Source organism: Tetrao urogallus, assembly GCF_951394365.1.
Source record: "Tetrao urogallus genome assembly, chromosome: 13".
Classification (NCBI taxonomy): Eukaryota; Metazoa; Chordata; class Aves; order Galliformes; family Phasianidae; genus Tetrao; species Tetrao urogallus.
Genome location: NC_136826.1, coordinates 11,153,797 through 11,181,522, shown reverse-complemented (window position 1 = coordinate 11,181,522; position 27,726 = coordinate 11,153,797). Strand labels below are relative to the sequence as shown.

At 36.5% G+C, this 27,726-nt stretch overlaps 1 protein-coding gene across 1 annotated transcript in view; it reads right to left on the bottom strand.

Moving 5' to 3' along the window:
• Nucleotides 1-1,339: 1,339 nt before the first annotated feature.
• Nucleotides 1,340-27,726, bottom strand: part of KLHL4 (kelch like family member 4) — a gene marked incomplete at both ends in the record, with an annotated part of 31,312 nt that continues 4,925 nt past the window's right edge. Inside the window, 10 exons of the mRNA XM_079541795.1 lie at nt 1,340-1,399; nt 1,955-2,126; nt 2,994-3,206; nt 5,583-5,745; nt 7,353-7,577; nt 10,315-10,501; nt 10,877-11,089; nt 13,688-13,884; nt 15,547-15,683; nt 15,969-16,142. Coding sequence (XP_079397921.1) covers nt 1,340-1,399; nt 1,955-2,126; nt 2,994-3,206; nt 5,583-5,745; nt 7,353-7,577; nt 10,315-10,501; nt 10,877-11,089; nt 13,688-13,884; nt 15,547-15,683; nt 15,969-16,142 — 1,741 coding nt within the window. The remainder of the gene's footprint in view (nt 1,400-1,954; nt 2,127-2,993; nt 3,207-5,582; nt 5,746-7,352; nt 7,578-10,314; nt 10,502-10,876; nt 11,090-13,687; nt 13,885-15,546; nt 15,684-15,968; nt 16,143-27,726) is intronic.

Here is a 27,726-nt window from a genome sequence, read left to right as displayed (position 1 = left end):
CTGTTCTGAATTTTCTAATACTGACAAAACAACAATATAACAAACACTGAAGTAGATACTGCCCAAATAGTGTGCTTTACAACGTAGAATATCTTACATACATTCTTCCTTTAAAATACACTTACAGCATTTGAAATTATCAAAAATGAAACTACTGAAAGAAAATGAAAACTTCATTAAAAATTGGCACACAAAAAGAAAACCTCATGCATGTAAATATTCATTAATCACCTCAAAACATGAACATGCTTGTATTAGTGGTATAGACCGTTGCACAGTGCATGTGATTTTCTACTGTACATGACAAAGCTGGTAATCTTCAGCTGAGATCAAGGATCATCATATCAATATGATATAAAAATTTCATTTTGTAAGTTATATTCAGTGAATGCAATTATATGATATATATATATATTTTAATTTAGTGCATGGTGATTATTCCATGAATAGCCAAGTAAGTTTAACATAATGCTAACAGATGGTTAGTGGGCAAAGACAAATCCACCAATAACCTGACACACTGGTTGGAATTAAAATATCACATACAGATGCACTGTGAAAGTGATTGGAAATTATATTAGTATTGTTTTGGCAAATGAGATTTTCCAGTTGGCACGTACATAAGAAAACAAAGATATTTTAGCCCTACTAGTTCTTGTACAATCCAGTTGAAAATACTGCTAAAAATGGATATTTTTTCTCCTTACTGTAGAATAGCAAAGACATTCTGTGCTTCTCTTTGATTTATTACATGATTATTTTCAAGTTAATTTAATGATCTAACTTCTGAATCTAGAAATGAAGTTTCTTCTACAGAGAATATTCTGTTGCCAAATACATTTGAGGTCCACTATTTCCTTCTGTACAGTTTTGTTTTGAAGGTATTTCTCTTTTATTCATTTTTGTTTACTTAAAATACAGAATCTCTTTTTATAAACATTAGCATTACCACTAACATAAAAAAGAAAAAGGTTTATGAACTCTTATACATCCATTCATCACCTTACTACTGCATTTTATAAATAACAGATAAATTTCTGTAACAAACCTGAACCACTTAAACATATCATCTGATTTTTATGCATTAGGCATTAAAAAATAATTCACTTTTTCAAAATTATCTGGATTTTGCAGTGCAGGAAGACTCCAGTCTTGTGCTCTAATATCGTTATGGCCCCAAGATAATTATTCCCTATGATGAAGAACTGTTATGATGTTTATGGGCTGTCCTGCCCATATGAAATTTAAATGTTGAGAAGAAACGAGAAGAAATGTTTCTTCTCTAGCTCAGTTTTCATGAAACTCCACTCCCGGATTGGTTTCACAGTATGTATGGACATCATGGCAGCTTCACAACAACAACGCACGCTCCAGCCCTTCCAATATTGACAGGAACTTCCTTAAAAACAAAAAGAAAGTGAAAAAGGACAAAGCACTTTTAGTAGACTTTTATGGACAGGCTAGGTAAGTTACTTATAGATTAAAAGGAAAGCAAAATGTTTATTCACACTAATGTACCACTTGAAAAACAGATTTAATTAGAACTGTGAAAACAGTCTGAGGTTTTTTTTAAAAAGTGCTTTGCAGCTGCTGAGGACTATTGGGGAGTAGGTTGGTGGTGTTGCTTTTAGTTATTGTAAAAAACTTGCATATCCTTTTATCCAAAACCATGGACTGTGTAGCTAAAAAAGAATCCTGACAGTTTTAATGCTTTGTTATGGTCTCAGTGTTGATGGTGTTTAATGTGAAAAGTTGAAAGTGCCCTCCAGTAGAGGGCATTGCCAACAAGGGCATTGCAGCTCTAATGATGTTTGGTAAAGAAGCACTCCCAGTTAAATAAATACTTTTAATTAGCATTATTTCATCTTAACATATATCATTTTTCACAAAACCCTTTTGCAATGTAATAGTTTTCGCTTTTCCTATTCAGATAGGTCTTGCTATTTTTAATTACCTCTGTCCACTCGTTATTTTGAGCATCATAAGACTCCACAGTATCCAGGTATGTGTGGCCATCATAGCCACCAACAGCATAAAGTCTGTCCCCCAGAGGGCAAATTCCAACAGCATCCCGGGGTACGCTCAACGGAGCCACTGTTGTCCAAGTGTCTGTTTTAGGGTCATACCTGAAATGTTTTATGATCAAAATTAGAAAAATATGTTGTAGAAATACATTGATATTCCAGATTTTAAAAGCTGATGCTTACTTCTTTTCCCCTATATTGGAGTTTAGCTTATGTTATGAACTAGTATAAAGAATCATGAGGAATAAGATTGAATTCTTTATTTAGCCACTAGAGGGATCTTCAAGCCCTTATTTTCACTTTGTGTGATAAAGTATACATTTCTATCAGATTAACAATCAGTGTGTTTTGAGCATAGATGAAGCCTGAGGGAATGATACCATGGCAGCAATTGAGTCAGAAAAGTTCGTTTCAGAGCATTTTTTTCTTCCACCATAAAGATTTATGTTTTCTGTTTCTTCTCAGTGACATTTCCAGAAACGTTTCACCACAAAATAATCTCACAAAGTTAATAATGTAACTCATGATCTTAAGCAAAGTTTGTATCTCATACAGTTTTTATCACGTTGGTCAACATGAGCCAAACTGTTGGAGGAAGAGATAAAAGAAAAGTTTTTTTCCTGAGTTTTTTAACTTAAAACTTTTTAAGTTTTATTCCTATAGTAAATGAGAGATGTAGCCCAAAGCTGAATTTTGGCACCTGAGAAATACAAATCCCCATGTTAAGTTCATCGTATTGTTGAGTTGTCTTAACCTCGGTCAGTTCCAATAGACGTGAGAACAAGCTGAAATTTTCACATGGCAGTTGTTTTGTTAGCACAAAATCATTGCAGATCAGTTCTTATGCTCAAAAATATTATTCTACAAAGCATAATATGTTATACAAAGGTAATGTTCCAATTCTGAAGAGATTTCTCTTGCTGCATTTTTATATTTCCTGAAGTGTTTAGAAAAGAAAAATGTCCTTACCTTTCTACACAGTCGGAAAGTCGAGAGCAGTGGTTGGAAGCAGGTGCATCGTGACCTCCCACAGCATATAAAAACCCATTGTATGTTGCAACACCAACACCGCCTCTTCTCTTGGACATTGAAGCACATAGGCTCCACTTGTTTGTATGTGGATCAAAACATTCCATTGATTTTAAGCAGGAGCTCCCATCTCGTCCACCAACTGCATACAGTCTGGGATAATTACCCACAGGAAGACAAACAATTTCAGTCCTTTTAATAAGAATATTTTATTAACTTTATTCAGACCATTTTAAAATTCCCAGTATGCCTTATATTTGCTCTCTGGCCACTTTGCTCTGGAACTTTCTCTGCACAATGGGTTTTTCATGCTGTATTTTCTTCATTTTATAATGTAGCTTCAAGCAGTCACGTAAGAAAGTTAAAAGTCTGTATCATCTTCTCTAAATGTTAAGCCATAGATGAAATTTATGAGAAGTACTACTAATGTTTGTAACACAGTTGGAGTATTTTCTTTGTCAGTCGTATGAAATATTTGACATTAAGCAATTTTCCTATACCATTAATACGTAATGAAAACTTCAATGCTATCATTATCTTTCAAAAACTTATGACAAATGTATATTAAGTATATTTTCCTCAGTGTTTGTATTTAAGAAAATCTTTAGGCAGAATTTACCTTACTGATAGGTCTTCTCATCTTTTCTGCATTAATGGCACTTAGCAAACTACTGGAGATTCAAACTAACTCTTGTTGAAACAAAATATGGCAACATATAAAGGGAAACAGTGGAAATCCTCATTAAGAAGCACTTTGTGTCTCTTTGTCAATCAATTTTACGAAGTCTGAATCTCTTTTGTATTTCTAGCTAGCTTTGGTGCTGCTAGACTGTGATAGTATACATAGTGGATGTCAACTGTGCCAGGCTCTTCAGATCCTTTTCCCACTCTGGCCATTACTTACTGCTATGAAATAAAGGGTTTTTTAGTGCAATTAATTAGAGACCTAGCGAGCACCTCAGCTTGTCCAGAGCAAGTCACCCAAATCCAGTTAGTTGAATTTTGCTTAAGATGTGCTTGTCTTTCTCCAGTGACTGGGATAAGTTTTACACTGCTCTGATGTAGGATTTCAAAAAGAACAATCTTGACTTCTAGAGCAATACAAAAATTTTAGTTCTGTCTTCTAATGTTTGTGAGTCGAACACAGGCTTGAGTCCTGTTGTGCAGTTTTTTGCTTGGCCCATAAAAAGACTTGAGAATGGGATTTTTTTTCTTTTCATACCTTACTCTTAGATACAGTCTACTTGTTTACACAGCTTTCACAGAGAGAGGAAATCTCTGACTTTGCAAGCAGATTGTTCTTTTTCCCTAGCATACCCAGAATCATCTAAAGATCTTTAAAAATCGTCTCATTCCCTGAGGAGAAATCACATATTCCTTTATTGACTGATGTTTTCAGTAGACCTTCTATTGTTCAGAAGTGTTGCCCCACTGAAAGTATGTGTTTTCTGATAGGATTGAATAGAAAAAATACAGCATGCCTTAGGGAAACAGAAAGAGGAGAAGCATTTTGCTTGGCTGGACTGCAGCAGTAGCACTGAATGATGGACGTTTGAGTTTGGCTTCCTCTGCTATGCCAGTGATTACATCACTGAGCTAACAGACGTGATTTAAGCCAGGCAGGAGACAGGGTATATCGAGAGTGATTGAGAACAGAGTCGGGATTGGGCTGGATTTCCTCTCTGACAAAGTTGTTTCCTGCACATCCCTGTGAAAGGCACCCACAGGAATTTCTAGCTTATGCTGAGAGCATTTCCTTTGGGATAGAACAGGGACTTGGACAGACAGTTCTACTCCTCTCAGATTTTTGAATAAATGTTTAAAATCTTGTCATGTTCTATTGCAAAGGCTTGGTTTTTGTATATGAAGAAGATTTATGTTTGCAAATATCTGACATCTGCATTTTTACTCTATATCCTTCTCTTTCATAAATCACTGGAGTTTAAGAAGTGAGCAGGAAAGCCATTGATAAGGTTTCAGGATAAAAACAAATTTCTGCATGCAGCTTTTCTGGGCCCCTACAAACTCTGCACTAAGAGGCTATCTACCTCAGATTGAAATAAAAGGGAGTATTGGCTCAAGCTACACTTGTCAGTGTAACCTGATGTTTTCTACCAGGTTTTCCTATTCTACTAGGCTTTCCTGTTTCTTTGCTGAAGAGGGGGAAGTTATTTCAAATGGTGCTCCGTAGATACACTGATTTCAAAATGCAAACATAAATTTGGATTTTTTTAAGGTATTTGCTCAATAGTCCAGGTAAAATTCTGATTTTCAAATTGCCTTAACTTGAAAAGTGTTTAAAACATGTCTGCTATTTAGAAAATAGTTTACTACATAATAGAGGAAAAGCTTTTCTTTCTTATTTTTGTGCATTACATTTTCTCTTTGTTTTCTTGTGGTGATTTATTATATATATTTATATATATATTATATATATATATTTATTTATATAAGATTGAAAATATAAGAAACTGCATTTCAATGGAAGGAAGTAAATGAAAAAGCAGAGAGTTTTTCCTGTTGACATACTTGCTATTTAATGCTGCAACCCCTACAGTGCTTCGGGGGGTGGACATGCTGGCAACATAATTCCATTGCCGGGCTTGAGGGTCCCATCTTTCTACGGTGTTCAGGTAACTCCAGCCATCATGGCCACCAACAGCATACATTGGTCCTTCCAGCATTGCTACTCCTTGAAGAATAGGGGACAGGGACAGATTAGGGACAGATTACTGTATCTAATAATTTCGGTGACTTATAAAGTATTAACTTCTCGCTTTAATTGCTTGTATACAGATAAGCAATTTCAGCTGGTATTAAGCTAACTAAAAGCTGGCTTGTCATTAAGAAGAATAAACAAAGATAAACAAAATATTTTGTACAACAGTATCTTTCAAAATAAGCATTATCTTTTGCCTAAAGATCAGAAGAAAGCTGCTTTAGTTTTGATGTTCTCTTGGAATTTTTCTCCCAGTTCTGTTGACCTTGTTCTGAATCAAATCTGCACCCCCTACATGAGAAACAATGCTATTCTTTCAAAACAAAACAAAGCAAAAAGAAAACAAAAACCTTGAGCCAATGAAAAAATTGCTCAGAGCAGCCAACTACCTGTCCCTTCTTCTGAGCCAGCTGAAGCTCTGTAGTCCCACCAGCATGAAGCCAAACTGGATGGCAGCTGGCTGGCCTCATTGCCTGTACTGTACTGTTCTGGTGCCTGGTGAGTGGAAATAAGAGCTGGCTTGTATGTGCTGTCCTTGAGGCACAGGAGAGTGAACTTGGCTGTCTGTTCAAAGCTCTCTGTGAACACATCCTGTGTTATTTACCATCCTCAGCAAGAGGTGCCTCTCCCCTTTGGGAAGCTGCTCCTGTCACTGATCTTTGCTCCCTTTTAGGTAAGGCAAGATGTTGGAATTTGGCTGCTTAAAAGTTTTCTAAATTCATCTTTTCAGGTCTAAATATACATGGCCTAATTTTTTTTTTTTCCAAATGTACTTAACTCTCCACAAAATCACATTGAAACTAATGGGACCTGTAAGCGTAAGGCAGCTTTGCAAATTGGGCTGATACACAGACAGAAGCCTGACTCTGGGCACTCAAGACTTCACTACTGCAACTTATTTGTTGGCTAGAATCATGCCCCTGCATAGCGACTTCATTCTGTGTTACCTTCTTGTCCTTTACTTCTTACTATTATTTGTTTTTCAGAAGCCATATTCCCTCCCGCAGTCTCAATGTTAAACTTATTTTTTTATTGTTGCAGAAGAATATTCTAGATTTTTTATTAACTCACTGTGAATACTAGGATTACTGGGCAGTAAAGGCCATAGGTGTCAGACTGTAGCTGTGCACTATGGAACTTGTAATTTCAACATTGAAATTACTGAAGTTGTACTGATTTTGTAACAGCAATGTTTTCTTCAACACTGGTAACTCTCTGATCTGATTTTCAGAGGTGTTTGGTACCCATGAGCTTAAGTCATTATTTTCAAAAGCTGAAAATCATGTTGTTTCTGTATTGGAAACATACACCTTGGCGGCTGTATTGTATGAAAAATTGATTATTCTCCCTACTGCTTGTATTCTGGAGTTTTATAAAAGCAAAATTAACCCTGGAAGACCACTATAATTTAGGCGAATACTAATAGATAACACTTTCATAAAATTATGGCAATGGGCAAATTTGTCTTTGAAAAATATATTCTGCAAATATTGCTGCATTTTAATAAAGGCTTAAAAAAATTGTCAGTCAGAATGAATCTGTTTGTGATCCAAAGTATTTTCAAATGCAGCATCTCTTACCTAGGCCGTGTCTGTGCGTTGACATAGGAGGCATTATAGTCCAGACTTTGGTGATGGGGTTGAAACATTCAACAATGTTGGAGGTTTTCAGACCATCTCTTCCTCCCACAATGTAGAGTTTGTTGTCAATTACTGCAACTCCAAACTGTAATCGTCTGCCGTTCATAGTACCAATTTGTATCCAGCTATTAGTCCTAAGGTCATACTTTTCAATTGTAGTGGTGCCTATTAGAAACAATAATATGATGCAGTATGAGACAGCCTTGAACTGCTCGCTGTGCAGCAGTCAGGAGTTGATCCATTTTGTACATTATTAAATTTTAAGAGACTGAAATTCTGTACTTTGACCTTTGGTACATCTTCCTGAGAGCTTCAGTTACAAGAGTAAACATAGTGGGACAGCTGTATTAATTGCACGCATATGTAATTATCAAATAGATAGGAACAAAACATTGATAGGAAGGTGCAGAATTACAGCTATATTTTTAGTACTGAACAATTGTAGATAAGTTAAATCTGTCACTCAGTTAAGTAGTATTAGGGTAGTTGGTTTATTTGTTCTTAATTCTTTCTGAGTATGGTACCTCACAACTATATACTTGTTAACCATGTTTTTGCCTAAATTAGTAGTGCCCCCTAAAACTAAAAGTGCATCTATAAATCTGTCTGCATTGGTTTCCTTGGTGCAGTGGAGGCAGGCAGAAGGCTGAAGTCTGAGTGCACATTTGCCTTCCACGGGCAGCTTCTGTGAGGTTCACCTGTGCAGCCTTGCAGTAACTGATTGTTTGCTGTAATATGTAAGTTGCCTTTTCGGTTTTTTCAGGTCACTGAACTTCTGGTCATGGTTTTACTGAAACTATTCATAAGGCCCTAATTCCCTGCCATTCAAAACTGACACTTTTCCATCTGCTGGCTCCTGTCAGTCACACTCAGCTGCTGTAATTGCCCCCATGAGAGCTGATTTAGCACAAAGGGAAAACGGCTGAGCAGTGCTGAGGCAGGAAGAGGCAGTTGGCAGTTGCACAAGCAGCACGCTCTGGAGCTCAACTTCAGCTCAACTGAAGGCAACCAGATGAGAAAAACAGAGCTGATTTCCTGTCTGCTCCTTGACTGAGATTTGTAACGAGAGAACTTGTATGTTGAGGATAACAATAGGCAGTTCATGGATAAATGGTTTGTGACTGCAAAACAAGCATGCACTAATGCAGAAAAGATAGTTTGCTTTAGAAGTGTTTTCTTCAGTAAAACCTGCTGAAGTTCAGCTGCTATACTCAACAAATATAGTGAAACAAGAGTTTATGTGATACATCTGTTGCCTTCTGTGTGCCTTTCCAGGTACACAGATCAGGGAAGAAGCTACCTGATCCATCTGCTATAAAAGAAATTTAATTCTGAGCAACTCTCAGAACAAACTTTGCTTGCTCTTCTTTGCTTTGATTCTGTCTCATTTATTTTATGCTAATATGTGAGTGCCCCAAAGTTCTCAGCTTCAAAAAGAAGTATCTCGCATTCTTAAAAAAAAAAAAGAAAAAGGGAAAAATATATTAAGGTGTACAGTGTGTTCATACCCTGTAGCTGTAATTTTTACTGAGGCTTGAAAGTAGGCTTCACAAGTTTAGGCACATTTACATTTTTTTTTAAATACTAGTCTGAAAGTGGCTCTTTGATCTTCTCTTGATCATTTGAAGTTGAGATTTGACTTCATATACCACCTGAGATAAGCACAAAGCCAAACCTGGCACTCTCTGAGTTCTTGTTTTCTTTATCACAGAAAGCACATTCTAGCCAGAGGTTCAGTTCTCCCCTTCTCAGAGATGTTCTTCCAGTGCCTCACAGTCTCTTAGGTTCTGTTTCCTTTATCTTACAGTCCAGCTCAGGCTGAAGGTATGAGTCAGAGATATAGAGAACAGCAGGGAGGAGAGGAAGTGCTGTTCTTCTAACCATCAAAAGGCAAAAGTTCAAAGAGCTGGCTTTACTCCAAGGTAATAAGTAGAAAAGGCACCAACAGGAAATGAAGATGTTGACTGAAATAGCCCATTCCTTGTATAATCTTTACTGAAAAAAACCTATTATAAAATTTTATTGTGATTTTTAATAGTTCAAGGGTAATTTTGAGTTCTTGGTTATTTTATGTCATTCATAAATAACAAGTATTGCTAATTAAATTTCACTAGTTGTTATTGCTTCACTTCCTTTTTCTAAATTGTCCCGAGAACGAATGTTTCGTGTTACAATCGCAGTGAACACAGTTTGCATTGGATTTGATTGCAGAGGGTAGTAAGGTAGCACTGCATAGGAAATGTTAGTCATCAGCAACTTTTTCCAAACCATGAAATGGATTAACTGCTCTGTGATTCTGTTAATGGTGAATTTGCACAGCTAAAGGTAATGCCGATCAGCAAGTCACTAGACTTTAAACTAATAACAGTTTTTTTGGCACTGAGCAGCAGAGTCCTGTAGAAAGTAGTTTAATATACTTCCTACTAAATGGAATAGTGTAATTTGTAAAGCTGTAAAACGGTTGCAGTTGTGAAAATCAAATCATAAAAACTGGAATATATCTATAGCATTTAGCTTTCAGCTACAAAACTGAAGAAAATTCTATATGTGATCCTGAAAAAACAGCAGGGTTCTAAAATAACGTTAAATATTTCTTGAAATATTTTGAATGTTAATTTTTTTCTGGTTTGTAAAGTCAAACTTTGCACAAATTCTTGTAAAATTTTGGATGTTAAGATCACTGTTTGAATCTTGTCTGAACTTATGGCTGTATGTATATTATGTAGAAACAGGGTGCTTGCAAGAAGGAAGAATATCTAACATGTGGGATTGACTTCTGCAATTTTTCCCTCCTTTTCCATCTTTAAATTGCTGTTTGTCTAACAAACTTTTTAATAACTGTCATGTATTCTCTGCGTGTCTGTAATACAATTACTCAGTACAAATAAATATTTCAGCTTACCTTTAGTGGCATCCATGCCTCCTACAGCATAAAGTGCACCCACTGTAGACTTCCTAGGCTTTGTTCGAGGGCTCTGCATCATAGACCGTCTTTCTGGTAGGAGATGGTACTTCATAGCCTCCATGAGAAGTTTCTGGCATTCTAGGTCGTCTGCAAACATTGGACTATTTTCTAGATCGGCTAGCAACTAAGAAATGAAAAGTGATGATCTTATGTGTATCTACATCATTAAAAGTTGGATGCACTTCAGTAAGTAAAGTCTATGTAGCTACAAAGAAAGTGCTATCTGGGAAAGAAATGTACTTTTGAGATACCACGAGACTGATATGTTTATAAAGATAATTGTGAGCACAATCATTAGATTTACTTTTTTTTTCTATCTTACATGCTATCTTACTATTACAAATAATAATCATACCTATTATGGAGTTAACAAAAAAAGCCAACAAAAACTTCCACATCAGGAAACAACAAATCAGAAGCAGCAAGCAGTACTTCTCTACAGGTATTGTTTTGTTTTCAGTTTATGCTTAAGGCCCCTGTTAGCCCTTCATTTCCATACCTGAGGGGGAAGTAGAGGCAGTCTGATATAAGATAGAAGCATCCCCAGATCTTGTTGCCGGTTTTGCAAATCATGTCTCACCCACATCATTAATGCCTGGAATATAACTTCCTCATCTGGAACATTGATGTCATCGCTAGACAGGAGTTTTGCAATCTCATTAGCAGGGAGTAAAAGAAATTCCTGGTTTTTAATAACTTCTGTGAAATGTTCCTAAAAGGAAAGAATAGATTTCAATGCAGTCATGATTTTCACACCTTGAATTAACCTTTTCTTAGGTAATATAGTCTTTGCATATACTGTAGTTCTGTTTTGTTCTAGGGTGTAGGGAAATATGATAGATATTCTATAAGTCAAGGAACCCCCTTCTACCATTTGAGGGAGACTGGCAGACTTGTAGAGCTGAGGACCAATGATCAACTTCACCACTACCATGCTTATGGCTGCAGTTGGCAGGATTCCTGTTGGTATGGATTTGCTACTGGCAGTTTTCACCATCAGTGTGATCTTAACACTGCATCTTAATAGAGACACAATTTGAAGATATATGGTGTATGTTATGAATGGTAGGTGGGTATTCAAATTAAGTGTATAGCTTGTGTTACAAGTGGACTTCTAAGCTTTAAACTCTTCCGATTTGCAGTTCTTTGCCGTGTCTGGTGCTGACTGTATGTGTCTACTCTGCAGTAGAAAATGGAGGGAAATTAAACTCACTTTTCTGACAGTACTTCAGGGGCAAATGCAAACTGGGCAAATCTTGAGAAAGTGGTCTAATACCATAATCTAGCGTTACGATAAAACAACCAACTCCAGACATGATCACAAATATGAAATCATTTGAACCTTTCAAAGAATTATTCTCCATAAAAGTATTACATTGTACAGGCCAGTACAAGAATACTAGAATTGATATTGAAATATTTTATGTTTGCTTATGCTAATTCCAGAGAAATACTTTGTTAGCTGTTTTTTGAAGTTACGTGCAGAGAAATACACGTTGGCTTTTACCCGTATTTGAACCACTAGTTTCCATTTATGTATCTGGAAGAAATGTATTCTATGAGAAATCAGAAATAGGACAAAGGAAGAGATTTTAGTTACTGATGTTTGTATTATTTATTTTCAGTAGTCTCAGCTTTCTGCAACTCTTTACAAGAGAACTCTACTGAGTATATAAATATTGAAGTACTAGTGATTAGAGGATATGTTAACTTTTCTGTGCTGTGCACATCCTGCTTTAATATTTTGTGACATTCAGAGATTAGGAACAGGAAGGCCAGTCCACATTTAGGTACAAATATAGTACAAGATGTTTATCAGAACAATGTCTATCTGCATGTAAAGATACTGGGCAGGAAACTTAATACTCTGCATCAATGGCTGAAGTAGATGAAGGGAAAAGCTTCCTTGTGTCTGTTTTTGTTGAATGGATGTGGTGTTTATAGCTTATCTTCTGTAAGTGTTTAAATGTTACTAGTTCATTGGGATGATTTCTGTATTTACAGTACATCTTTATAGTCTTTTCCCTGAGGTACGCATTTTCAAGTGGTTGAGGCTGGCCTGATACAAAACAGAATGTTTTGTTTATCCTCTTCCACAACGGTTTGTGTGCATGCATTGGTACAATCTCTTTTTTCCAATGTCTTTTGAAAATCAGCTCAGAAATCTGGTCTGTGAATTTAAAACAGTTACAGTTGAGGCCCATGTGGCTGGGACTTGTGAGACAAAAGGGGTAGCAGAAGGGGGAATTTCCTGTTTTCAGCTGAGGATATAATAGCATGGAGCAGCAAGGACAATGCTGTTATGTAGGGCTTGAGTGATCCTTCTAGCTTCAGTGTCCTTTTTCAAACTTTAAAATATAAAAGAAATCTAGATAGCTGCTGAGCAAACCGTTCATTAGTGTGACAGGAAGGAGCACAACCAGTGCCCTCAATCTGCACTTGCCACTCTCATTTACTTCATCATGTGGAAGTGTGCGGTCTCTTCCTGGAATGCTCTTAGCATTATGAAGCCTCTAAACTGGTTTTGACATACTGTGCTAATATTTCAAGCATAAAGCTGCCATGTGTCTCCTAACAAGAAGTTCTTTTTATATCCATTTAGCTGTAGCGGTTGCTATTCTTTTTGTGTTTAAAGATGCTATAGCACATCTTGATGCCCTGAATATTTATCCCTTGATTTGGTTTCACAGCCAGCTATCTTGCTTCTCTGTTTCCACACTGAATATTCATTTCTCACTTTCAGCCGGAGGAGGATTATGCTTCAGTCAAAGATGTGCTTCTTTTTAGCATTCCAAATTTTTCTCATACATTCTTTATTTTGATTTTGTTGTGTATGTGCCTCACCTTAAAATCAGCTTTGGAATTTTCTTGGTGTTGAATCAACAACATGTGAATGGGCCATTACTATTTTTCCTTTTGACATTGTCTGTGTTAATGCCCTGTTACTTTTTTTTTTTTTTTAAAGACATGCATGCCAATCATACGAATTTCAGTTCAGTAAATGTCTCCTTCTCCAAAACAAAACAAAATTCTGAAATAGGAAGCATTACTGAATATTTGGTTTTCTATGCACACTCTTCTCTCCTTCCAATGCTTCTGTAACAGTCACAGACCTGAAATTTCGCTTTGGAGTCTGAGCTAGGCAGAGATGTCCCCAGGTCAGGGACTTTGCCAGTGCAGGAAAAGCACAGCCACTGCATCAGGCTCAGAAAGCTTGCTCTGCTTCACCAAAGTCCATATGTTTTCTGGGAAAATATTCACACTTGATGTTAACATTCTAATTGTAAAACAGGTAGATTCTTTAACTTACCATAGTGTATGTGTGTGCCACCTTCAGGAGCTCTGTGCAGCCCTGAGCATCCCCAAAGGAGCGGATCCCCAGGCAGTTGGAAGGATGGAGCTGCTTCATGAGAAAGTTGCAGCATACCTCAATGACCTGGGATAGCTGGAGAAGACAAGCTGCAGCTAGCAAACTTTCTATAGTGTCTTCCTTTAACTCTAGAATACCTGTGCAGTTTGCATGTAGGGAAAAAATACAAGTTTTCGGTCATTTTCTTTGTAACTTTATTTACTTGAAATCTTCCTACTCCCTACTTTTTCTGTTCCTGCAAAAAAAAAAATAAATTGAAAAGTGGCCTGTGATTCACAGGTTCATTTTCCTTTAATGCTGAAGGAGTCTTTAAACACATCTTAAGAGACTTAAAGGATTTGGTGGATTTTGAATAAAATTACTGGAACATTTGTACTGAAACTCTAACACTATCAGATCTGATTTTACTTGAAAAAAGAAATAAAGACAAAGAGGGGATTAGACAAAAACCTTTCCCAAAATTCACGTGTGGGTTCCTGAAAAACATATCATAAATTTGTATTACACACGAGAATTTCAGTATCAATAGCTAGGAAATGCTAACAGTAAATGCTTGCAGGAAACCCGATTTCCTCATTTATCTATGAAATGATTATGTGATTGTGAGATTTTTTTAATGTTCATAAACAGACTGGAAGGTGTTTATTTAATTAGATCATCCATTCTTATGCTTAGTAGATACTTTGATTCCCCAGTTGATATCCAGCGTTAAAATGCTATTCTGAAAGAGATGAAATTTAATTAGATGGGATGATTTTTAGATACATGTGGATAATAAGCAGCCCACCACCATTTCTTTGCATTCGGTCTAATCTATTTCCTTGGGTGATTTATGTTTATTCAGTGCCTTATGCATGTTATGCAGCATTCCCTTCTGCCTGTGTTTATCTTCTTGCTTGTACCCACAAGCACATAAAGGGTCTATTTTGTGTATAGAAACTTCTGTTTCCAATCTGGAATTGCAGATGGCTTATCTTTCTTGAGATTTGTCTCTTTACACAACAGTCAAGATTGATGAAGTGCCTGACCTAGCAAGTGAATAAGTCCTCTGTTTTTGACATTTATTATAATACCATTATATTAATTACATTGGAGTCTTTGTTTTAATTTAATCTATAGTTATTCTAACCCCTTTTTAAAGTATGAGTACTATACAAATATTGATACATACCTATAGTATGTCTTCCAGCCTCCCTGTCTTGATATGTAAATTGTGCTATTCCATTCTCAAAAGCTAGCTAGGAATGTCTTGTGCGGGACATCAGTTGAGAAGGAAAAATTGAATGTTACTGGTGATAGGTGCAAACGGAGGAGGTGGATCAGTTTATCAGCAAATGTTCATAAATTCAGAAAGCTGTTTTTCTGTTTGCTTTAGTGTTAGTACTTTGTGGAGAAGCAATTTTCTCCTTTCAAGAGCTGTGTGTGTTTTGCCACAGAACTTCATAGCTTGGAAGAGGAAAGGGCTTTGCATTTTAGCTTTCTGGCTGGGATGGCTGCCGTCTTCCTGAGTATCTTGCTAAACACAAAATACACAAACATCCAGAAGCAATTGCACAGGTTTGAATGATCTGGATATTTCTGACTGTGATATATAGTACACAGCAGTTATGTTCTGCGTCGCTTTACCCTGCTTGGCATAGCGCTCGTAAAAGCATTTTCACATTTCTCTGAGTTGGTCTTCTTGGCTACTTGGTTCAACCCTTTGAGGTCCAACAATATAAGGTTAAATTCCAAAAACAGAGGGAAAGCAAGCAGGAGATATATATCTACATAGCAGCTGTGGGTGATGGAGGACTTACCTGTGTAGGCATAACGCACCAGAGCCTTCAGCGCATCCGGGTCCACTCCCTCCATCTTGATCTCCTCTTGTTTTGCTTCACGTACATCGTTAGTGAACATTGCAGCAAAATAATCAGACACTGCACTGAGAACCAACCTTGAAATAGAAGCATTTTAGGAGGGCTGCACGTTATTCCGTAATATTCATAAGAAGCATGGAATTCAATAATACTGTGTAGTAAATGGCGTGTGTGTGTTTTAGAAACATTCTCTTACTGTAGGATTTGAATCGTACAGTAGTGAGCAGTAAAGTTAAAAGGGTAATTAATAACCTACTTCTGCAGTGACTGGTCATTTATAACCAGACAGGGTAGGCGTACATTTCCCTAGTGTTTGAAAATGTCAGGCTTTGAAGCCGTGTAAACCCAAGTGGGGCAGGTACCTGTGAGCTGGAATCTTCTGGTCTCCTACTATGAGAAGAACATCGCACAGCTGTTTCTGCTGCAGATAATTTTCCATTTTGCGGAACGTTTGCTCTGCGTGGTTTGTAGAGTGGAAGTACTCCTCAGAGCCATTGGTGTTCATGCCAAGCAGTGAGCTGCTGGTCGTAGACAGCCTGTGATGAAAGAGCACATACAGGGACTGCAACCTTACAAGCTCTGATTATGTTCTTTACCTAAGTTTTGTTCAAAAAGGCATCACGGAAGCATTTACAATTATAAAGGCTTTTAGGATTCTGGTCTTGCTATGCCTTCTTACATTTGTTTTGGTTTGGTATCTGCAAATTTTCATTCGCAAGACTGCCTATAAATTCTGAGGTCAAGGAAGGAAAAATTATTGTGGTGAGGTGGTGCTACTGATTTTTCTGCTTCCTACCCATCCTGTGTCCAGGATGCACCATGATAAATGCAACCTGCTGACCACTCACAGACAGAACATGCGAATGGCAATCTGTTCTACCTGAAATAGCCTGTGGAATGAAAGTTTGTCTATAATGTTTCTTTAGGTCTTATTTCTGTTTCCTTCATACTTTGTACGTCTTTATTACTGTATGAAGTGGGAATTAATCAGAAGACAATCTGACAACTGACATATAATTCTAGGCAAATTACTGAACCAAAAACTGATGAAATTAGTAGATTCTGTTACCTTTACAATCTGAATGCAAATAACAAACTAATTCCTTTTCAAGGAAATGTGTGTTATAAAAACATATTCTTCCCACTACAAAACTCTGTTAGATGTCCCACTTATAAATACCCATAAAACCTATTTATATAATTCTTTTTCCTTACTGTATTCTAATATGGATCATGTTGCAGATTGAACTATTATTGATACTTTCTTAGAAAAGCTTTTTTTTCACCTGTTTCTTGTAAGATAGCAGTGCATTTCTTAATATGCATCTTTATCACTAATGCCACAATCTGCAGCACTATTTTACTTAGTCTAGACTTTATAGATAATGGCTTCTCAGCTTATAATATTTTAGTTACAGTATCTCAGCGTATTATATTACATAATATGTATTATATTATTGTGTGTGTGTGCGTGTGCACCACCTGAGGAACCAATGCATCTCAAACCCTCAGATGTGCACAAATGTGTGTATATTTCTCTCTGGGCAAACTCAGATTCTATTACTATTTACAAACGTATTTAAACATACCAAATCAATGCAATAAGCTCTATCTTTCTTTTGAAGCTCTTTACTACAATGTCAAGTGCATTTTCTTTTCTTTTTTCTTTCTTTTTTCTTTCTTTTAAGAAAAAGGGGCAAATCAAGTTCACCTATAACATGTATCCTTTGTAGTTTGCAGCTTACAAAAATTAATTTGTCTCAGTTTAATGACTATACTTTTTGTTTGTTTTGCTTCAGTGCTTCATTGAAAATGAAGAAGCTGAAAAATTAGATTATATGCTCATTAGTTTTGCACCAACTACTTGATGCCAACTTCATATTCTGTAACATTCTTGTTTTGCTATTTATCTCTTAAGCTTTCTGTCACACTTCAAACATTTTTTTCCAAACATATTTTGTTTCAGTCTCATTATATTCATTTTGAGTACTGTATTTTAATGTATTACATTGCTCTTATCCTTAATGTGTCAGAGTTCAGCCAGAGTAATATTCATTCATCCCTACTGCAAATGCACGGTACCAGTTTCTTGAAATTAGCAATTTCCAATAGAACGTATGCATTTGGGAGTAGGACAGTCATTTTCAAGCAGTAAAGATTTGAAAAGAGTCTTACAGTCCAATCATTTTACTCAGTTCTGGGTACTTTTTTTTCCTTGTATGTCCTAGAGTGACCTTTAATTGCAGCAGAAATAACACCAACCATATAATTACTGTAAAAAAATAAGGTCTTCAGAGATTGAAGAGTACTAGAAGGAAAAAAAAAACAAAAACCAACACTGGCTAACTTTGTAAATATAATTCTGTAGTTGATGGTTTATTTTCACCAGCTGATTCAAAATAGTAAGTATAGTATAATATGGAGAGGGTAAATTAAATTCTGAGATATTTCTCTGTTTTCTTCTGTGTGTGACTATTACTGATATGCAGATAACTGAAATATAGAGCTTCAAAAATTTAAATCTAGGGAGGAAAAATGCAGTGAACTTAAAGAAGACAGAGGTTCAAGTACCTTGAAGGAGGAAGTCGAGAAAAATATCAGTAAGTCTGATGTTGAAATAAAATCAGAGGTGCTGCAGACTGCATTACAGAGATAGGCAAGCTAGCTGCAGATGTGTTAACTTGAATGTATCTACCTGTCTTGTCTTGTTCCATGAGAACACAACACATTAAGAGATCTCACCATTCATGCAAATCTACCCAGAAGCATGAAGTGGATGGAGAATTACTAGTTTTCTATAAGATGTGTATGAGTTTGGACAAAAAAAAATCTGAAGTGTATTAAGTAATTAGATTTCCAGAGGTACATTGTGATGGCCTTGTGAAAACTAAAGTAATTAGTTTTCAATTAGTCAGAAGGGAAATTACTAAAAACTGTTCTGAAGAATCAGAAACCTGAGTAGCTTAATGCCACCTTTGTGATAGTGCTGACTAGGATGCTGAGATGTGTTAACACCAATGGCATTAGTATTAAGAACTTAAGATTTCAGATTATCCTGGAGAGAGCAAAGGTAAATCTATACTTAAATGATTTCAAAGTTGCTGCGCTGCACTAATTTCATCTTAGGTAGAGAGCCAAGTGAAATAATTTCAGTTTTCCCATAAGGACTTGTAAAGCATAGTGAAAATATGATACTTTTGTTTAGAAAAGAAAGGGAAGGGGAAGGGGAAGGGGAAGGGGAAGGGGAAGGGGAAGGGGAAGGGGAAGGGGAAGGGGAAGGGGAAGGGGAAGGGGAAGGGGAAGGGGAAGGGGAAGGGGAGGGGAGGGGAGGGGAAGGGAAGGGAAGGGAAGGGAAGGGAAGGGAAGGGAAGGGAAGGGAAGGGAAGGGAAGGGAAGGGAAGGGAAGGGAAGGGAAGGGAAGGGAAGGGAAGGGAAGGGAAGGGAAGGGAAGGGAAGGGAAGGGAAGGGAAGGGAAGGGAAGGGAAGGGAAGGGAAGGGAAGGGAAGGGAAGGGAAGGGAAGGGAAGGGAAGGGAAGGGAAGGAACACAAAATATTTGAGCAGACCTTCTAAATTGAAAACCTGAAAAAGTAATCAAACAATATTAAGTATCTAAATGACAACAAGGAGATAAATTCCAGCCAGCATGGCAGTTCAGAACAAATCATATCATAGCAATTTTTTTTTTATTTTATGACAAGATAACAAAGCTTACTGGGAGAAAAGAATTAGATGTCAGAAGTCATCTTGGCTTTTGGATGACTTCTGACAGTATTTCACATGACGTTTTCAAAATCAAGCTAGGATGGCATGTCTTAAGTGTAATAAATAGTTAGCAACAGCTTGTATAGGTACTTAAAATTTTTCCATGCCAGAAGATGTTCTCAATGAACTGCAATTGAATTCTGCATCTGATGCTGGTCCGTATTTTCATTACAGACAGGTATACAATAGAAATAGGGTATAATCATCACATCGTTAACTAATAGCAAATTGACAAATTTGGGGAACAGAACTTAAATAGAAAGTGCTACCTTTCCCCCAACTTTTTTGACTTTGGGGCAGATTTGTACTTTTCAAAGACCTGCTCATACTTGCATGTGAGTAATTACCTGAACAAGCTACAATAAGGTAACAGCTAGATTGTAATGTATCCCAAAAAAGCTCTTACTTGGAGGTGATGATGTGGAGGGAAAATTTAATCTTTCCTTTGGTTAGGGGAATGGAAGTGACAAGTTTTGTGGTTTGTTCCAGGCCTATTCTCTACTATTTTTTAAATTGCTGAATTATATTAAAATCAATTTCTGTCTTCATAAAGTACTCTTCATTAATCAACACGGCACACTTCATTAATCAGTTTATAAATGATAAATTCACTTTTCATCTTTATTTAATTATAACATGATAAAACATAAATGCCATTTAATTGCCATGTCCTGTTTAAACTCAGTGTGATCTTAAAGTACCTCATTAATTGTGCCTGTGGCCAAAGAAAAAACAAAAAGAAAAGCCCTTAATGATTAGGAAGCTTAGAAGCATAATATTGCATGAAAACCAGATAATGAAATGCGTATTTTGATTTGTTGTTCTTGATGAGGCTGTTTATATTTTTGTAGTGACCACTCTTGTGTTGGATATTTGTTGAAAGCACCTAAGTGTTTTTCTTCTAATACTTGTGAAGTCCAGTTCAACCATCAGTTCAGTCATTACTGTTACTTACAGGTTATTATTTTGAGCTCTAGCTCACCCCATCCATAACAGCAAACTAGGTGGCAGTTAGAGGCATTGCTAGGAGACATTAGGCATCTTAGGCCTTTATCACAGCTGAGAACATCCGTGTGAGTTCGACCCTGAGGTTTATTGGATGTGCTTTAGCAGTGACAAGTGTCAGACAAAACTGCAACTTCATCAGTTCGTTTGTACAGCAATATTTACAATGCAACTCATCGTTTTTTTTTTTCCTTCTGATTTGTTTGTGCTTATTCGAGAAAGCTACAGTCAGCCCCCACATAGGCAGACTCTCCCCCATGCAGCTGCTTGAGCTCTGACCTGCTGTTGGGAGGTGCCGTGGAGCTGGAGGTTGAGAGATGCTATCTCCTTATGCCAAATCGTAGGGCCCCTATATCATTTGGTTGAGATATGAAGAAAAATATTTCTATTAGAAAGCCATTTTTGAACATAGCATAAAATAAAGTTGATGCACTTGTACTAATTGCTTGCTGACAACATGCAGTCAGTAGTTGTCCTAACCTCTACCTTAATATTCAATCTTTCCTAATAGTTCTACTGTAGTTGTCTCCTTTCTTAGATGTTGCTGGTAAATATAACATCTAAATAGTGTGCAAAACGTTGTGGATCAAAAATTATGATCTTAAAGCGTATGGAACATTAACATGCAATGGAATAACAAAATAACTGTAGCAAAGGAAGAAGTAAACAACCCAAATGTACAGTTACTGAGGTGAATAGAGAGATTGCCAACTTCCTTTGAAAGTTCACACTGACAATTCCTTTAGAACTTGGATATCTGAAAAACAGCGTATCCTTAATAATTTCTTTTTGCAATTTTTAACAGAAACTTACCACCTTTTCCAGTTGACATTAAGATAACTTTATGATTCATAATGAAATGAATTGAGACTAAGTTATTTAAATTATCCTGTGAATAGGAAGCATGCTTTTGATGGGATAATTTCACTGGAAAACACCTCAGCACTTTGCAGGCCTTTATGATGAGGATTTACACTTCAGGCCCCAGGCTGCCTTCCCAATGGCACACTGCAGCAGTGCAGCCCCCTGAGAGTGCCACAGCCCTGTGTGCAATACTTGTAGGCTGAATGTGGGAGTTTCTAGTGATCCAGTGCACATTGTTCAAATCACTGAAAGGACTGTAGGAGCAAAATTCAGCAGCTATTTCTTCAGATTCTTGGTGGCCATACAGTGTAAATAGAGACTTTTATCACAGTGATGTGTTAGTGTTAACATTTGCAATGTAGTGGGGATTTTCAAATTGAATAATGGCTTTCCTCCTGATTCAGAATAATCTGAATATGAAATTTTACTATAAATTTTATAGTGGCATGAGATGAACTCATAAAAATTGGGACTCTGCTAATATCTAATCAGTCTGGAGAGAGCACTAGATGTATATCCCTGAGTGTTTTATTATAATAGAAATCTATCTGTATTTAATGATGAAGTGTCTCAGACAAATCATTTAAATTAATGCTATCTCAAATCATCATTCAGAGTGATCCTCCAAAAGAATTAACACTGTTCATTTCCATTGTGTAACGGAGAATAACAACTGAGTGAAATGTTTCAGTAAAAAATATACAAGTATATATATTACCATATAAAATCTCACCTTTGTTCTGATTTTAAACAAAATATTTTAGTTATTGTGTTTTACCTAAGGCAGATAAGAAAGTCGTTGCTCATAAAAATTTAGCATGTAAGAAAAAATATAAATTATGTGGAATGTTCTGTTGCCTTAATCAATGCACACTCGAAGACTCCAATAAGAATTCTGAAATCATCGCTGCGATAACATGATTTCTAACTCAGTATTTATGTTATAAGATTATATTGGTGAAAATTAAAACTCTTTGAAGGAGAAATTCGGTGAAGTTGCTTACTCCTTGCTCAACTTTCATGTAGCTGGTGATAATATGTTTAGGTAATTTAATAGCATCTCCCTAACGAACAAAAAAGACATTATCTCAAGTTGTCAAAATTTGCAAAATGAAAAATAGTGACTAGATGCTGGATTTGGCATTTTTAGTTAGAGGACAGAAAACAGAAACAAAGTACGGTCAACAAATTTTGCTTGAACCCAACCATGATTACTGCCAGATGAAACTAATTAGTTCCATGATTCTTACTTCATTAAGCATGTTTCAGAGAGACTTCTGATGAGAGACCATGCGGAGGAGAAGGCCTGCTTATGTGCTCAACTCAGTTTTGAATTCACTGTAACTCTAAGTGAACAGTGTAAGGAAGCATTAATTTAAACAGCTAACCAGTAATTGAGATGCATATTGAATTCCTCTGAAGAGGAAGTCAGAGGCACATCTGGCACATCTATGGCATCTCATGGGAGTTCATACTGAGCAACTTTATTGGCATAGTGTAGCACCAAGCCAAACTAAATTTGTTTTATAGATGAGTCTGCCATCCTTAAGTGAATGAAAAAACAAATGAGGACAAAAAAATTAGTGCTGACTTACAACTTTGTTCCTTTCTGTGCTTTTCTCAAACTGCTTCATTGTGTTCTGATTGAACAGTCTGGCTCCTTCATGATTTCAAGGCTGTAACTTCACAGGAACCTGTCTTAACGTTACCTATAAACCCACTATGACAAGATTTATCAAGAGACTGAGTTGGCTGTACTGCCAGATGATTTTACTAGGTCAGGCATTTCAGAGAGAGAGATCAAAAGCCCCTCCTAAGCCATGGTACTTTAATGTAGAATAGTGGGGTTTCTTTGTAAGTAATCACATAGAAAGGAATTTCTGTCTTTGCATGTAGTTTTCTGTAAACTAGCTAGATAGACTGGGAGTAATCTTCAGTAATGTCCTCTGTGAGAGTTAATATTGTGACTCAGAACAAGCATTTCAATCTTTAAATGCTTATAACAAGTATTATGCTAACTGATATGTAGGTATGGTTGATTTAAAGCTCTTCTTGCAGTCTTAGTTCAGTGTTACATATGTTTTAAATTACAGTTTATGACTCAGAGAAGCAGCACAGAATTATTAGGTATATTGGACAAATTGGAGGATTTTCTTTAGAAAGCTGTAGTGTGATGTCTAAAATAACTGCTGGTTTTATTGCATGAATTAAATTACTTTGTAACAAAAATCAATTTCTACCTCTTTCCTAACCAGTCTAAACCAAGTTTGGTGGTATTAAGATTATATAAATGACTGACATGTATCAAGGTCACTTAGAGCCCAAAACTTCAGTCACACAGAAGCTCTAGGTCACTGGAAGAACAGTAACTCAGGCCATAGCAAAACAAGGATTCAAAACTCAGAAGGGAGCACTGTAGCTATGGATTTATATTTTTGCTTCTTTCCTTTTAAAACACCATGCAAATTTCTCTTATTGTTGACTCCCTGTGTTACCTCTCTATCTGACCACCTGGTCAGGAGGAGAAAGTCATTTGCCTGGACTTTCGATGTTTGTCCAGGTGCTTTGCCTTAGTCTGGGGCTGTATTTGTGTAGTTAATACACACCCTGGAACAAGTGCTTGTGGAAGTGATCTGAGCTCTCCTGCCTGCTCAACAGAGAGGCAGGTGAGTCCTTGGTCATGGCAGACTGCAACTGCTTTCTAGGCTATCACCTAACTGAGGTCTAAAGAGGTAAAGGGAGCATGACCAACACTGTTGAAGTAAAGCCTGCTCGGCTGCAGCAATAAAGCAGATTATATGATGTGTTTTGGCAAGTCAAATCTGGCCAGGGGTCAGAAGGGTGGGTCAGAAATGGCATCACCAGACTTACTCCTTGTATTTTCCCTATGTATATGGCACAGGCAAAGCCTTTGCCTACATAGCTTGCTATCTGTATGTGAACTCAAATGGATCACAACTGAAGGTAATATTTCAACAAACATCCTGTTTGGAAACAGAGTTTTCTAATTACAAAGCTTTTTCTTTAACACAGTGGTCATGGAAGAACTGAAAAAAAAAACTAACTCCCACCAAAAACACAGAACGTGACTAAGATTAAATTGCTGAGATATTTTTGTCTGCATGTGTGTCTATGTGCTTCTCTATTTCTTCACGTTCTGAAATGGTGTGACAAGGAGACGCAGAGCTTTCCTGGGCATCTGTGCTAAATGAACACTGTAGAAGAGGTTTCCCTGGCAACGCAAACCATATGTAATAGCTCAAAATAGCTTTTCTCCAGCTCCTAGGATTTCTTAGTGGTTTGCTTATGATTTCCATTTAAATCAAGGTGTGTTTTCACTGTTCAAAAAGGTTCATTTTCCCAACTTCTATTAAAATGAACAGGCTTTGAAAATGCTTGTCTTGCAAGAGTGCCTCCCTTCCTCTTGACTTCTAATTAATGAGGTAAACTCAAGCATAGCAAATGGTGACAGCAGCTCTCCACTTTGTCAAATGTATTCCTTTTGTGTTTGCTGTTCAAAACACTTTATTATAACTGTGCTGGTAGTCGCTATCACTGGTTGCAACAGAAAACTTCTAGTTGAAGTAGTAGTCTGACTTTTGTGATATTATAATCATGGGAGCTATATACGTTATGTGGTATTATCTTGAGAATTACATAGTATAATGCACCAGTTATAATGTACATGTTTAAAGTTTGCATGTTACTAGCAGGTTTTAGGCAAATTGTGGTGCTTGAAAAAACTAACCAGTTCTTAATGTGTTCATAAGAAAATAGGTATCCAAGGTTATCTTTATTACGAACAAGCAGTAATACCAAGAGGCTAAATTGTTTCCCTGCATTTATATAAGAAACATGTAGCAAATCTGAGATAGAATCAGTGGATGTTGATTTTGAATTCCTAACACAGCTACTCGTGAGGTCATATCTTTTACAAGTTAGAAGCAGTCTTGGAGAGCTTGTGTTTGGTTAAGTCAATTGCTAGTCCTTGGGAAAGATTCTTGTCCAACAATTTTCAAAACATGCGTAGCAGAACCAAAGAAAGATTGAGGACTCGTTCTTTTCCAATGAACGTTTATTTAGCCTAAGTATGTTTTAGCTGATAAAATAATGAAGAAAATAATTGACAGTGTTCTATTTTGTTCTGTTTCATTTCTAAGTAAGGTATCCTTCTATATCTGTGCCCTACTTCTTGACAAAATGTTTTTAAAGCAAAGTCATTTAAATACTGTATCATATTTTCTAACTTCACGTGCATATAATATCTACAAGGTCCTCTACATGCTTTTAGTTATCTTTCTGCCCGTGAGCAGTAGACAGAATTTTAGTGAATTATCCTGATTCATCATATAAAATGAAAACAGTTTCTAGAATGAAATATAAGATGATTTATGGTAGTAGTTAGTGGATAAGCAGAATTGTTGGAAAGACCCAGGCCATGAGTTCTTGTTCTATCTATTTTAATTAGCTTTGAATTGAATTTTGACTATTAAGCATTTCCTTGGGAAAGGGGGAGGAGGAGCGTTGGGAGATTTGTCGGAGCTGAGTGGTGGAGTCTGAGCATAGTCACTGATGTGGGGCCTGATTACACACAGGAAGAAACTTTTACAGTTTTGATTTACAGATTTTTCAGTTTAGTTCCTATACTCCCTTTAAACTCATTCTGTAAATCTGTACTTCAGCATTTCTGTATTTATTTATCTTGCATACCTACAGATATTATATACAAGGCATATTCTTTATTATATCACCTGATACAGTTATTCTTAAAATATAGTATCGTTATTTTCTTCTAGCTGAACGAATTAGTATGCAGTGGGCTAACTCTAGCTGATTTATTGCATCAAATCTCTTTATTTCTTTAACTGTGAAAGATTTAGTAATGTTCCTTATGGCAGTATTGCAAATATGTTTTTTGTGCATGTCTGAGTTGTTTACTTAGAACTATGAACATAAATTGTTCATTTCTTTTACATTTCTGTCTGTAATTTTCAAATCAAGCAAACTCCCCCTTTCCCAACAATGCTTCAATAATTGTACAATTGATTTCACATGCTATTGATTTCACAGTTGCACATGTTCAGTATGTCTGTAGAACATGCTCTGCATTGGTCACATGTGTTTAATCATCTCCTTAACTTTTTTTGGAGACATTAGGCAGAGACTTTAAGAACAGTAATTAGTCTTTAAGAAGTAATTTAGCAGCTGTCTTTGCTGAGAGCAGGCTGCATGGAGAAGAAATGAGAAGATAATTGAATCATAAAGAAATTGGTTTGAAATTGATAGAATTGTCATAGTTTCTTAAATTACTATTAAATGGTATTTTTTCCCTTGTCTAATAATTCATCTTTGAAAGCTATGCATGTTAAGTGTAAGCCTGTGTGTCAAGCTTCTCCAATGATGTTGCAGTAGAAGGAGAAAATAGGCATAAAATGTGCTGAAGAAGCTTTTGAGGCATTGATTCTCATTTCTGTACCGAGGGATCCTATATGAGGCAATAGCATTTGTTTAGTCCAAATGACTCCAGTAGTCACTGTTCATTACATTCTCACATTGCCTGAAAAGTCCTGTCCTTCCTTGCAGTTTAACAACTTCAAAGAAAAGGGTAATTCTGCTTTTTGATTTCAGTTTTGCATGAGATGCCACTTACTAGAACTTCACAAATTTTCTACTTTTAGCAAACAGTAGATGTCGCAAGAAAATTTTCTCAGTACTCTCATCTATTTTTACAAACAGCTGTGAGAGAGTTACAGTAAAATACTATCAAAACTCACCATAGCTCCACTAATTATCTATGTCTTTTCTCAGTTCATAAGTAAAACTGAAGTAATATTTGGCACCAGCAGATGCAGCATCTCATTGTTACCAATGGGCTGTTCTTCCAACATTATTGACAAAAATGCCATCCTCTTTCCCCAGCTGCAAACCTTTCTTTCACTGCATTAAAATATTGAAATGCCACATAGACTGTATATCCATCACTTCTGAGAGGAGATTGGCTACAATATCTTAAATAATCCATTTCCAGTGTTCCAAGCTTCAAATTTGTATTTTGACCTTTATTTAAAGCTTATACTTAGCAGACAATTACTTTCTGCTTTTCCCTGAGGTTGTAATGAAGCGTTTTGGCTGTCCATAGCAGACTGACATAAAATCATCTTTTTCACGTATATTGCATATAAGTCAACATATAAAGTATTAAAGAAACTGCAAAATTCTCCATAAAACAAAAATATTTTCTTAGCTTCTATTTAGGATCAGAATTAAGTAATATTTTACTGGAGATGTTATCTGATAAAAATAAGATGATTTGTTGGAAGTACTATATTTAGGGACAAAGAACTGCAAAAATGTACAGATGGTTAGGGAACATGTCCTGGTGCAGGGCTCTCATGAATCACAAGCTCAGCAGCTGCTCAGCCTGGAGAAGAGGAGGCTGAGGGGAGGCCTCATGGCTGCCTGCAGATCCTCACAAGGCAGCGCTGAGC